The sequence below is a fragment of the Dromaius novaehollandiae genome, chromosome Z (assembly GCF_036370855.1).
Source record: "Dromaius novaehollandiae isolate bDroNov1 chromosome Z, bDroNov1.hap1, whole genome shotgun sequence".
Lineage (NCBI taxonomy): Eukaryota > Metazoa > Chordata > Aves > Casuariiformes > Dromaiidae > Dromaius > Dromaius novaehollandiae.
Window position 1 is genome coordinate 3,084,657 of NC_088132.1, and position 13,908 is coordinate 3,098,564.

A 13,908-nucleotide genomic window follows, 5' to 3' on the forward strand; every position below is an offset into this window, starting at 1 on the left:
TATTGCAAGAACTTAGTATTCACATAATAATCCTATGAATAAATACATTATGTTGGACATAGAGGCAACACATAATCACTGCTAACTTGTGATTCCTAATCATAAGGCTTTTCTGGAGCAGACACAAGCATCTTTGTATCATACCTCTTTCCTCTGTACCCCCACACAATGAAAAGAAAACCACACCTGGGGGAATCCCATATATATAGACATAACAAGACTTCAGAGGCTCACGATGTACCCACTAAGCTAATTCACAGTCTTTCAGTTGTTCGAATCAGAACCACAAAATAAGCCAATGAACAAGCATAAGGTGCAAAAGAATATTCACATTCCATTCTAAAGCACAAATGATGATCACTTTTTCATTGATGTTTTTTTCAGGAAGATTTCAAAAAATGACAAATAATCACCACGTGGGCAAAACTCTCAGTATCTTGGTCACAAAAGAGGCTGTTTACTATGGAATAACACAAACAAAGCAGTCCAAGAACCAGCATTGCATAACTAATCTATATTTAGACAGCTAATAACCAGAATGGGAATGCTGAAGCCACACTGGTAATAGTTAAGTGATTTGCAAATTTCTTCTCTTTTTTGGGCATTTTTAGTTGAGAGCCATGCCTTGAATCTGCATATATGAATCGTTTTCTCCAAAGTTATTGGTTTTTTTTATTATTTTTTGGTTCTCTCTCTCTCGCTCTCCATACACTCATAGAAGAAATAACAGATTGTGAATTGCTATCCAATATTGATCATTTGAGTATTTCCTTTGTTAGATTTTGGAACAGCTTTTATTTCAATGACTCTCAATTATCTCAGTGAAGAGGACTAAATTAATCCCTCCTCCAATCTGTTTGGCTTCGGGGTAGTTATTTTGAAGCTGAACATGGCCTGATGTTCAGAGAACTATAATAATCCTAGCTGATTACTCCTGAAATTGTATGGCGACATTTGCAGGATGCAGATAATACTCCTGTCTGCACAAGTAATCCCTTATCACTGATGACAAAAGGAGTTTATTAACTGCCTCAAGTGGCAGCAGGATCAGAAAATTATACTATGAAATGCACATGTCAGTAAGATTAGATTCAGGTAGATGCACAGAATATGCCTTTGGCTGACTGATTTGCTTAAATTTTATCATATTCCAAAGATGTTCTTACTTCGTTCTCTTTCACCTTCCGTGTGTTTTGTTTGCGACTAACCGTACAGAAGTCCTTCTGTGGTGGGTTTTGGTGCATCTTATTCAATGAACTTCAAATTTGCTGTTCTTTGGTACTGAGGTTATATAGAAGGAAAAAGGAAACAGCAAAACTATCTTTGGTATGCAATTTTGCATCTCCTTTTCAGAAGACATGCTAGTTTCCTACCAAGAACTACAATGTGGTTGTATGTAGCAGGTATTTTATGTAGATCATTTAATACACTACTGTTTAACAGTATTATACTATATATATATACATATATATAATATATATATATACACACACACACTGTTTAACAGTATACACACTATTTAAAAGGAACAATGATTACAATTTTCCCCATTTTTCCAGGTCTACAGATCTTTCCAGTTGGTTGGACTGGAAAGTCCAGTTGGACTTATCTCTTCGCAATTGCAAAGATGGGATTTGCTGTTTCTCAGTTTTGTGGTTGGACTGGGATTAGAGAGAAGAGCCTAATCCAAAAATCAGTAAAACTAATGGAAAGAGTCAGTCAATAAGTAATAATCTCTTTGAAGTAGAAATGGGTTGTTTCTTACTACAAACTGTGAAATGTGGACTAATTTGGAGAAGTACTTTTTGTTCAACAGCCTGTAATTCACATTCATTAGCCAAACTTTAAAACAGGATTTATTATTTGGAGTACTGTTCACCAGTAACACAAAACCTGTATTTACATACCCACACAAGAGAAACAATTGCATCAGAGCACAAGACACTTAACAGTTAATGCAAAACACTGAACAGAACCACCCAAAAACCTCTGATGAATCAATGACAAACAGAAAATTGTCAACTGGAATATCCTTCAGTCTTCTTGTTCTTAGCATTTTATGTTTGGATACAGTGCAAGGAAAGCAGCTGATGTGATAAAAATAGTCATTAAAAACATGCAAGCCAAAAATGACATATTCAGAAAATATGGCACTGCAGTGCATCTTGGAACTTTGCTTTCTTTGACCATCAAAGTTGAGAAATTTATTTTTTTGAATATTGAGTTTAATGTAAGAATCTATTTTTTCCCTGATTTCTTGCAGGAAGAGGGGGAGATGGAAAAGATGCCATTTCTTTAGCTATCACTACTTTCTTTAGCTATCACTACTTTCTTGTTTTATTAGCAACCAGATCTGTTTGTACAGAAATTTTGGTCATGACAAACAATTGAGGGGCAAAAAAAAAAAAAAAAAAAAAAAAAAAAAAAAAAAAAAAGGAAAAAAAAAGGAAAAAAAAAAAGAAAATGATACCTACTTAAAAGCTGGTTTAGTTAATATTTATCTACTTTTGGATAGTACCCAGACAAATAGTAAGTCCTTTTGCCACTTTGAAAAAAGACCAATTTTTCAGCTATGGGCAACAACCTCTTAGGAAAATGCTTGTGAATTTATGTAATAAAAATAACACAGAGATTCCTGAAGTTTGTACATTTTTGTAATAGCTATATGCCTTTGTTATATGCCCAAAGAGAGCCACTGAACACACACACACACACACACACACACACACACACACACACAAGCAATTTCTGCCTCAATTATCTCTATGCACAGGCATATTAGGTATCTGTTGTGCATCTATCTGGTGCATGTAAATGTTCAACATATTTGTTTATAGGGCACATGGTAAATATTTAGCAAGCCAACTTGGTATGAAGAGAGGTTGACTCCATCTATTATAGGACAGGGTCTTCTAAGAGATTTTCTGCCCTCCCCCAGTTTTGTGGGAGGGCAGAAAACAGGACAGTACAGAGGAGGGATGGGAAAGCAAGATGCCAAGTCCTCCAGAAACAGCTAGTTGGGTTTGGTTTGCATGCTCTTATATGAGTGATACTGGCTTTACAACTCTTCCTCTGAATGCCCAAATTTCAGTGCATGAGGAAAGGGAATAGAAAAGTTTTCCATGTAGAACCTTCACTGGCAGATTTTAGATTCAGAATCTGTTAATGATAGATTAATTACAGAATGATCAGTTATCATTCTGGAGCACCAGCAACATCTATCACTCTGTACAGAATTAAACCTTAGGCTATCTCTGCTTGACGCCTACATCAGACAGACAGCATACAGAACACACTGGGAAGTCTAGAGGGATAGAAGCCAAAAATATCTTTAAAACAATGTGTTAGTATTATTGGTGACTTGCTTCTTGTAAGCACTGTAAGACAGGACACTTCAGAGGGATCTGAAGAGATATACTTCGGTGGTACTCAGCAGCAATATAAAAGTAGAATTGGGTAGCTATAAACGACAGAGATAACAATAACACAGTGATTTTAGTGAAATAAGTCCACCTTCTAGCTCAAACTGTTTTGCTAAACTGGAAAATCATTGATATTGATAGGTTTGATATAGCTTATTTTACAGTGTAGCATTTTATCAGTACCATCACTGCTTTCATGAAGGCTGTAGATGGACATATAGAGAAAATTCTAATTTTAGCATGCACATAAAAACTACCTAGGTAGACAGAACAATAATTTGAAGAAATGAAGTGAGATAAGAAAGGTATATTTTTATTTTAAAAGAAATGCTTGAAAAGTTTATCCGCAGTAGAAGCTTTATTTAGTCATCCTGATTAACTCAGCCACCTTTTGTCTGAGTGTACCCTCCTCAAAATGCCCATACTTTGCCATGTTTTATTAAGCTTGCTATTGCTGATTTTTTCCAGTTTTGTTTCTGGATGGGAGTAATACCAGATGGGCTACCTTTATGGTATTTCTACTATGTTTATGGCATTTTGGTCAATAAACTGCCTGATTAATAATTATTTTTTGTGGTATAGATAAATATACAGCAAAACTGGTAATTATTTTGTGAAGACATACTGTTTGGAGTAAACTGCATCTGTAACAGCAGCTACTTGGGACTCATGCAAAGTACTGACAGGGTTGGGGGACTGATATTAATGCCTTACTGTAGTCTTGGCAAAGCGAGAAGCAGAGAAAAGAAACTTTTCTCTCTCTAAATGTTCACCTGAGCTCCATTTGCCTAGAATATATCTAATAAGTGTATCCTGAAACAGATAGGGTTCTTGGAGAAACTCAAAAATGGAGATTTACTGATTTGGTATCCTGATTCCTGCATGATTCCCTCAATACATGACTGGACTCACACAGGGTGCTGCTGCAAGCCCAGGCTTCCATTCAAAGGTTTATTCACTCTTCCAATGCCTAGGGAAAGGACTATAATCTACAGAAAAAAGTCACTTTAATCCACAGAAGTACAGGCTTCCAGGAAAGATACAGTCACACTATCACATTTCCTGCTGGCTCCATGTCCCCATCACCATGTGCCTTGTGCCAATATTAGATTGTGTGTAACTGCTCAGGGAAGTGTCCTGGACAAAACCATCAGTTTTGGCTGCTCTGGTTTTCAGCTGATCGTTACCTGGATCTGACTATGGTAACATAAAGGCTAGCTCTGACACAAAGAAGGAGAAAGGAATATGCAGCTGGAAGTGACAGGGAGGGCAGGACAATGTTTTTCAGCTTTAGACTGCATTTATCTTGGCTTAACATTATTGTGGAACTATACCTTTGTTAGGGAAAGTGCGGAAGAATGTCGAGGAGATAGGTGATGGAAGCTAGCCAGACTGTTCCGTGGGAAAAGGAGCATCAACAGGGCATGTTGACCCACAGTCATGTAGTTGAGCCTGTGCCAGGGTGGCGCTGCACCTGGGCTTTGAATCAAGAATAACAATGAGCTCAACATGCTTACTGCGCACGTGTATAGCACATAAAAACTTCATCTAGTGTGCCCCTCCCCTCCCCCCAAAGTGTTCCTCACCCTGGACCAATGCTCAGCGGTGCCAGGGATCCCCCGCTCTATTATTGCCTCGATTGGGAAAACGCCGGGGAAACCCCTGCTCAGATGCAGAGGTAATAAATGCTCCATATTGACCACCGTATGCCTTGTGTTTGTGTATCCATCCCTGCTGGCAGTCCAGGCAGTGCCCCGGCCTCACTCTTGCAACCTTAATTGATTTTTTTTTTTAAAGGATTATGAAAGGTATTGGCTGAAAGGCCTGGAAATAGAAATACTGTCTATTCATAAACAATGCAGCGCATACATACAACAGCACTTCTGACATCCTGGTTGAGAGTATGTGTCTGTGGGAGAAAATAACTCTTCCTTCCCTCATTGTAGTCTGCTAAATGTGGCTACAAACCCATCAATAAATATATCCAGAGGATGCAGAACACCTTATAAAGGCATTCAAAATGGCCTATTATATAATATTAATGTTGATGAAAAAATAACACATGAACATACCACCTGAAACTGCAGGGCCAGATTTTTCTCTGAATTTTATAGGAAAATTTGGAATAATTCCACTGACTGAAAAGAATGTGTTCCAGATTCACATCAGTGTAATCAGGGCTGCATTTCAGCTCTGCATCATAAAATGTAGGAAGGCAGAGTTGTGGCCATTACACAAACATAACTGCAATTTCCTGAACATGTTTAACTTTGAAATCTTACTGTCACGCAGGCCCTCATAGTGTTTTGCAACTCATATTTAATACTGCTTCCTAGAAGAAAAAAAAGAAAGAAAGAAACAACAACTGAATAGAGTTTAATGATTAGGTTAATGTAGAGGTTAACTAATCTCTTTACTTACTAGTCTGCCTGATAAACACTAGAAATTCCATCCAGGAAAGGGAGTTTTCTGTAGAGCTGGAAAACCTATTTTAGATGCTTACTTTTCAGCAGCTCCAAATACTGGATGAAAAAGCTATTGGAAGCCAATCATGCTACTGTAAAGGCAATGAAAGCTTTTACACTGAGAATAATGGAGTGGTAAGAAGACACTATTTTTGGTTATCCTGGATATTAACCCCATCCTGGTGGAGGCAGTTACCAGCTTTCCCATTTTTATATGTTCAGATTCACTAACTGCTACCACTTCCTACCCCAATAGCATCCACTTGCTACCATGGCTGAATCTCAATGAATCAAAATGAAAACAGTATTCTTAATACATATCATAACAGCATACTTAAGTAATACTCTTCTCTACTTCTTTTCATCGAAGTGTAGTTACTACTTTTTTGTTCTCATAAAGCAAAGTATTTATAACAACTGATTTACTAAGGAAAGGTCAAATTTTCTAAGGGATGGGAAGAAGAAAAGACATCTGGAGAATAAGCAATGCAGATGACCAGTTCCTATTGTCTTTTAATCCTGTCCTCACTGGAGAATTTCACTATTATCGGTAGCTTCTGAAGAAATGTAGGAATCTACTGAGGATCTGACCACTGGTTTGCAATGTGCTTTCAGAAATCTCTAAGAGAGCACAAAAGGTGCTTGGTACTCTGTCAGAGGACACTTTGTCTGTTATACAGAAAAAAACATAAAAATAGTACATGCTGGTATCTCTGGTCAATAGATCTGTGCATTCTACACTTCCTAGTAACTATGAGAGAAGTAAATGTACTCAAACCATGTGAATCATTCCTTCATACTTGGCAGGGTCCCCTTTGGTCATCACTACCCACAGTCCTTTAGCATAATAGGAACTCTTGACCTACCCACAATTCTGTAACTGTATCCCTATGGAGAGTTGAAATACACTTGCTTTTGCTACTTAGTTTTTTTATTAGAACAAAGGTTTCAAAGTACATGTTGAATATACAGGCTTTGCCATACATTCTCAGGCCTTCTATGACCTTGCACAAACTTACTAAGAAAAGAAGAACAAGCATCTTTTTTTGTCATACCTCTCCTTTTTAGGAGATACAATGTAAGGTTATGCAAATAAGTAATGTTCAGTAGCAAGAAAAGGAGCTAGGTCCATATCTCCTGGAAAGAAAGAAAAAAAGAATGCACCTTAGGAATCTCATTCTTCTAGTGAATTACACTATGCTCAGATCTCCAAACTTAACACTGAAATCTCACCATGTTTTGGGGTGTTCTTTTTTTCTTTTTTAAAACTAAGTCTGACAAGCACAACGCATAGTGAATTTGCAGGCCAGCTAAAATGAACAGATTTAAAAATCAAAACAAGATACTGCAATACACCGTGAACAAAACTTAGAAGCTAGGAGCAGACTTTCCAACAGTACATCCCTTCGCATCATCAACTAACTGCTATCTGACAAAGCGCGTTGCACTGATGTTCAATCATACATCTCTAAAGGTTTTGAATAGTTAGGCTCTAAAATGACTGACTGTAAAGTAGAGTTGCAGGATTCTTTGTGCTTCTCTGAGAGGCACCTTCCTGCCGGGGGGGGAAAAAAGAACCCTCTGTGATTTAATGCCTCTCTGGCTCTATAATTTTTCTGCTTTTCAGAAGTGATATTATTTCCTTGTAGGAGGAGATGTTGCTCTAAGTGCATTGATCCTCAGGTTTCATGACAGTATCTGTGCCCACTGCAGTGGAGTGCAGAGAGCAGCAGTAAATAGGCTCTGTAGTTACCATGCCAAGCTGGGAACCTGAAAGTGCTCACCAGCTATTGCTAAAAAGACCCCCCCCCAGCATTCAGTGATGGGAAAGCAGAACTACGTTTCTTGCAACAGGGTTCTTTACCTTTGGCGAAACGGCATCTGTTATCTGCTTCTGCATATAGCCAGAGGACACTTTCAGAAGTTGGATTCCTTTAAGGGGCAACTGCTGTACCTGCAGCACTTAATTCCTGCTCATTAGTCATTATTTAATGGGATGAGAGTAATGGAGAGATATGCATATCAGGGAAGGTGCTCATCTGTCTTTAAGGGAAAAACCTATTTAGGATTATTTATGCTGCGTTGGGCTAAAGAAATCAAAAACTTGGAAAAGATGACATTGTCTTGCATGCAGTAGCTTTCATTCCTTAAAAATAACAAGACTGATGGATGACATGTCCCTGTAAAATACATTAAAAACAGCTGTCAAATTATATCTTAACTACAAACAAGTACACCTTTCACAACCTGGTGTGGCATTTATGACTGCAAATATTGAGAAAATTTTAACAGAGATGAGCTGCTCTATAAAGCAGTTCTGAAGACACCCAGTCTGCTCTGGGGGAGAGAGGGAAGAAGAGCCTGGGCCTGCAGGTTAGGGTCCAGCCTAACAGACTGCTAGCTTAATGTAAACTTTTTGTCTATTCTATAGAGCTGCAAAGTGTAATGCTGTGATGCTTGCACATTTCCAGTTCTCACCAGTGGAATTCCTAAGGCATTAGCAAAGAAAGTCAAAAAAGACGTAATTAAGCTATGCAGGAAGTTTGGTCCTCCCATTTTTTTTAATACACATCAATAACAAGGATCGAACTTGCTACTTAAGGTCATTCCTAAACACAGGATGCCAATGGCTCACGTTACAATCATGTAAGACCACCAGTAATAACTTCTACTTTTATTACAACCTTTATTTGGTGGCATCAGAGTACTATACAATACTGAACTGAGCATTGTAATACTTTAGTCAAAGGCTAAGTATTATCATATCCAATACAGGAAAACTCATGAAGAGAGCTATTAATTTACACTGCAATGGGCAGGAAACCCACAGCAATACTGGAAACAGAATGCAACGTTTAAATCAACAGATTGCATATAACTTAACTACTACTTACTTTGCAGAAGATACTTTGTATTGGGCAGGGACAGCCCCGAGGGACTGTGACCTGTGGGTGAACCACACCAGGCCAGAAGGACTGCAACCCATGGATGACCCATGTCAGAGCAGAGGAAAATGAGTAAGAAGCAGGGAGTGGCAGAAAGAAACCACTATGCATATGTCCCCAACCTCCTGCTTCACCTCACTAAAGGGATTAGGAGGGACTGAGTGTAACCTGCAGCAAGAACAAGGACAGCTAAGACCAGGATGAGGAGAGGAGAGGTTTTTGACTGAAATTGAGCCTGGGAAAGGTGGAGGAAGGGTGTTTCTTCCCCAAGTGTTTTATTGTTTGTTTGTTTTTTTCTCTATACCTGAATCAGTAATCATAAGATTGTATAAATTGGCATAAGTTCTGTAAAATTCTCTAAATTGAACCATTTCACCCATGACATGCTTATAATGTGCTTTTGCATGTTTTCTAGGGCCTACATTTTATGAATGTCTGTTGTCAGAAAAAAGGGATCAAAAGAATAAAGGAGTACAGTATTATTCCCCATAGTTGGGCTGCCACTTAAACAGTAAATTACTGTGCTTCAGCAGCTATATTAAGATATTAAATAAATATTATATTAGATATATATTAGATATCATTATTATTATATATTTGATATTAACTAAAACCAAGTTCAGATTCGTAAGTGTTTAAAGCACTGTGTATAAGAGGTCATCTGCCTGGGGTGAAGGTGTGATGGAGGTAACAGACATCATGCAGCTAGACAGTTTTTGTCCACTAAAAGGTGCTCAGAAGTGAATTAGGGTGAACTGCCGCTACTGGAGAATAAAATCAGTTGCACAGGTAGCCAGTACAAAACAGATACAACATCTTAAATTCACATCTTAGTTTATTTCCTAATAGCCTCCCCAGGCAGACAAGCATTACAGGTCTTCTGAGAGATCTTATGGTGCAGACTGTCCTGGCTGCCTGTTAACTGTTGGGAAGGGCAGGTATGTTTTCACACTTTCTCTTTTTCCCCAAATTAACTAACTGGCCATGTGTTTTTTCCCTTGGAACCACCTGCAGAGTCAGTGAGTGTGCCAACTTTTTTTTCCCTCACACAAAATAGCTCTACAAAAATTCATGGATCTGTCAATTTAATGCAGCCTTGGGGATGAGCAGCATTTTAAACTACAGCCTCCACTTTAATTGATCAAATGCAAGTTAAGTAACTCCCTAGGGAGGAGTGGGGAAAAAAAACTATTTGACTCATTTGATTCATTTGATTTTGTAACTGCTGCATTGGGTTGCAGAAGGCCAATAAAGTCTATCATTTGATTTTGTAACTGCTGCATTGGGTTGCAGAAGGCCAATAAAGTCTATTATTAACAAAGGGCCTAAGTCCTACTAGCTGGCTAATAGTATTCATCCAGTGCCTGCTTCCCCACTTATTCTCTCTTCTTGAAGTTACATTGATAAATCAGTTGCCTTCCTGCTTATTAAAGCATGTGCCAGTCTGTTTATCTAATCAGCTCTTGGGCCATTTTCTAGTTAAGGGAGATAAAGAGGGCTCATTTCCTTCCATGGTGAACCTGGTAGGGAACAGGTTTTCCTCCACTGTTGTTCAAGATTATTTGTCATGTCTGCTTTTGTTTGGCAACTCCCTCCCTCCACCCTGCCTAACTGAAGACAAAAATACAGACACATGTTTTTCTGCATCTCTCTACTGCTGACACATGCCCAAGTTGAGGATAGGAAGATGGAAGAAGCTTGCTGAGCTGGAACCTCCCCAGTGTAAGTAGAAGAGCTTTCTGGAAGTCCCTGAACTCCAGTTCATAATACCGTGTCCTCTGATGATACCAAGAATAATTTTATGCAGGAAGGGAATGCTGCAATGCAAGGGGAGTGCCCACTCCAGTTGGAGCACATTCCTGTCTCATGCATCCAAGTCTCACATACATTCAAGTCATTGCTTATGAGTACCACACTATTTCTAACTAGTGAAAAAAGAGAGTGAAAAACTGTATGTATATATAGCACAGGAAGCAGCAGAAGAAAAGTGAACTTCTATTTTCAAATGTCAGCATTTCCCATCCTGTACTTTTTAATACAGAATACATTTGACTCTTTCTGTTAAGCCTGCTGAATGTCTCCTGGATGCTGCAGCAGATGGGACAGGTCTATGGATAGAGGCAAGAATTCTTCCCTTTGATTTGCCTAAATTCAATCCTGGACCATCCTTCCAGTAGAGACCCACTGCAGCAAGTGTGGGAAGGGCTCAGTGAAGGGAGGAGGAAAATTTCCTAGAGTTTTCCCCCAGACCTCACACTTACCAAAGGCTCTAGTTCTTTGCGGTCTATGAGGTTGAGCTCTGTCACAAAATAATAAAAGTGCTTGTAACAGGTATTGATGTGGGCCTCAGCCCCCATAAGGATGATGCGGTCAAAGTGATGAATGTAGACATGAACAAACACCCGAAAAAGCCGGCAGAGTATCTTCCTGCAGATCTGAAGGAAATTCTTTGGAAAGGGAACACCTGTGAACAGAGGAGGCAGGGTTGTCATAACTATACTGTCACCTCCCCTTTCCCCCCCCACCCCCAAGACAACGACCATGGAGCGAAGCACCACTTTGTGATTACAAAGTAGGTTATGTGTTCTGAGGCTTCCTTTCCAATCCAGAAGATCACTGAAAGCACACAATTATCTTACCGCTGGCACCATTAAAAGTAACCAAATACTTACGCACTTTAATGAATAAAGACCAAAAGGTACCAGTCCTTTTAGTCCTTGACTAATGTAATGGAGGAACAGCTAGTGTTGCAATGTTCAGATATGTGATTTTTCACTGCAGTGTACACTATCTCATTAAAGTAAATGGCTTTTCATCCTGAGATAGCTGTTCTCCATGCTGTTTCACACAGAGCCCTTCCTAGAAGTGATAGATTGTCTCCTGCCCATCTTATTCACAGTGGCACTTTCATGATGTCAAATTTTAGAAAGAAGATAGATTCGAGGATAGATCCATTTGCTTATATTTTCCTCCCAATTACATTTACCTCTTTGATTGCTGTTTTAAAAGAAAAGCTCTCATAGAGCCACAGGTACAGCTATTCCAACACAACTTAGAAGTTTAACCACTTTGCACTTGGAGACTCCAAAGCAGCAGCAAAAGCAACATGTGCAAGTAAACAGCACAGTAAACAGTATCCACCAATGTAGCATCAAGGGTGCCTCTAAAATCTCACTCATTAAAGACTGATCTCGCATGGTATTGTATACATTTGTGCACCACTGAGCTTCCGCAAAAAAAACGAAGGTTTCATCTCCTTCTGTGATTGTGCCCTGGACATGATGACTTCATGGCTGTCCTTGAAACTCTATTGCCACTTTGCTTTGTTGCTCATCCTCCTGATTTTCTGGTTGAATTTCATATTTTAGGCAGATTTGAGCCTATCATTTTACAGAGATGCTGGCCACTGGTCATGGCTTTGCCTCAACTAACGTTGTCCTGCCTCTCTGCTAAAGAATCACAAAACATGACATGAGTTGGCTCTGTAACAAAACTTAATACTAGATGAATGTTCAGAAGAATGACACTTCATGCCATCACAAAAAATCCTGTTCGGCTTCAGTAAGAAACTCTAAGGCTCCCTCGTAAGTCTTTGTTGCAGCTAAATGTCTGCATTATCTTATAAAGTATTTTACACATGTAGTAGTATCTGTGAAACACAGCGGCAGGCTCACAGGGCAGTAGCTCTTTCCATTTCTTTCCATCTCTACATGCTTGTAAAAGGGGAGGAAATACTAACTGCCAGTTCATTTGCGATAGCAGAACTAAATAATGGCATTTTTTTAAAAAATACACCATTTGAAGTAGGTGAAGTAGGATAATCACCACCAGCTCAAGGAAGAAACTAAAAAAAACCCTAACTGGCAAAGCTGTCCCATCTGTCTTCCCATTAAGCACAGTGTTAACTGTTCCCCCCTCTCACAGGTAGAGTCTTGTTTGTCCCACCAAATCTCTCTATCTGTGATCTGATGACACTCACACAAAAGTCACAAAACCAGAGTCTGGTATGACCCAGTTGTGGAATGCAAGGAAAGTAGCTTTGTGCTACACTTCCAGCATTGCTAACACTCTCAAGTTTATCACCAATCTCAAACTGCTTCGTACTTTCTTAAAGGGCCAGCTCCTTCATCAGCTATAAACAGGAAGATCTTAAATTTCATTTAATAAAATTCCTAGCCATAATAACTGCAGAAGACAAAGAGGCTGAATACATGATGCAACTGCCACTCAGGTGCTCAGAAAGCCAAAAAAATCTGAAACTGTAGGTATTGCTCCTATAAAAATGAGTTCCACTGTTAACAAGTGCTACGATCTCCAGAAGCCTGGATCATGCTCTCAACAAGAAAAATATTTATTATCTGCAGGAAGAAGATGGACATAATAAATTAGTATTCTCACAAGCATTCTGATTTTCAAATCTTAATCTTCTCTTACGAATTACTCAATACTCAGACTGGTGAATAAAAGGGCAAATTTGTGTACAATTGGGTACGGTTTCACTCAGGGGGTCTGAGGACATTATACAATAAGAATTTCCACGCTCAAATCAGAGTTTTGATTACAGAATACCTAAGTTATCCACTGTGGCTGTAACCAGTTTGAGTCCCATCAGCACAAACATGCCCCTTCATTTGGACAAGTAATTAGCAGGTACAGCCACTGCTGATGTGAATACCACTGTGCCTGTTAACACAGAAGTTACCAACACACAAGTGGGGAAGCATACCAAGTCCTCAGACCTGTCCTGATAGGACACTGCTCAGACCATTAGGAGGTACCCCATTCTGACTGTACCTATTAGTGGGCCTAAGGAAAAACTATGAACAGGCCTAGTTAATCCAAATCTTTTGTCAGTGATCTGGAAGAATTCAACATTTCCTCAAAGTATAATGAATCAAATTTTTAAATTACGGACATAGTAACATATACACTATAGAAAACTCATAAACACAGAACACTTGCAGATTCCAGGCTGCAGTAAACCTTGGATTAAAAGTCTGAGTGCATTAAATAAAAGCGAAACACAGTCATCAAGGAAGTCTGGTGCTCTTTCTCTCACACATCATGAAGCCCATG

The 13,908-nt window shown here is 39.0% G+C and overlaps 1 protein-coding gene across 6 annotated transcripts in view; it reads right to left on the reverse strand.

Annotated features, from left to right (window-relative positions):
- MOB3B (MOB kinase activator 3B) overlaps positions 1-13,908 on the reverse strand; it is a 92,621-nt gene that overhangs the window by 10,197 nt on the left and 68,516 nt on the right. For 3 of the 6 annotated variants that reach the window (XM_064501197.1, XM_064501196.1, XM_064501198.1), the window contains exons 3-4: positions 11,094-11,296; positions 4,757-4,901 (exon numbers count right to left, since the gene is read on the reverse strand). The exons of 1 other annotated variant lie outside the window; for it this stretch is intronic. In XM_064501197.1, coding sequence (XP_064357267.1) covers positions 4,806-4,901; positions 11,094-11,296 — 299 coding nt within the window. In that variant the 3' untranslated portion in view covers positions 4,757-4,805. Of the gene's footprint in view, positions 1-4,756; positions 4,902-5,028; positions 7,025-11,093; positions 11,297-13,908 lie in introns of those variants that run through there. 2 more of the 6 variants (XM_026104852.2, XM_026104851.2) reach the window with 2 other exon arrangements.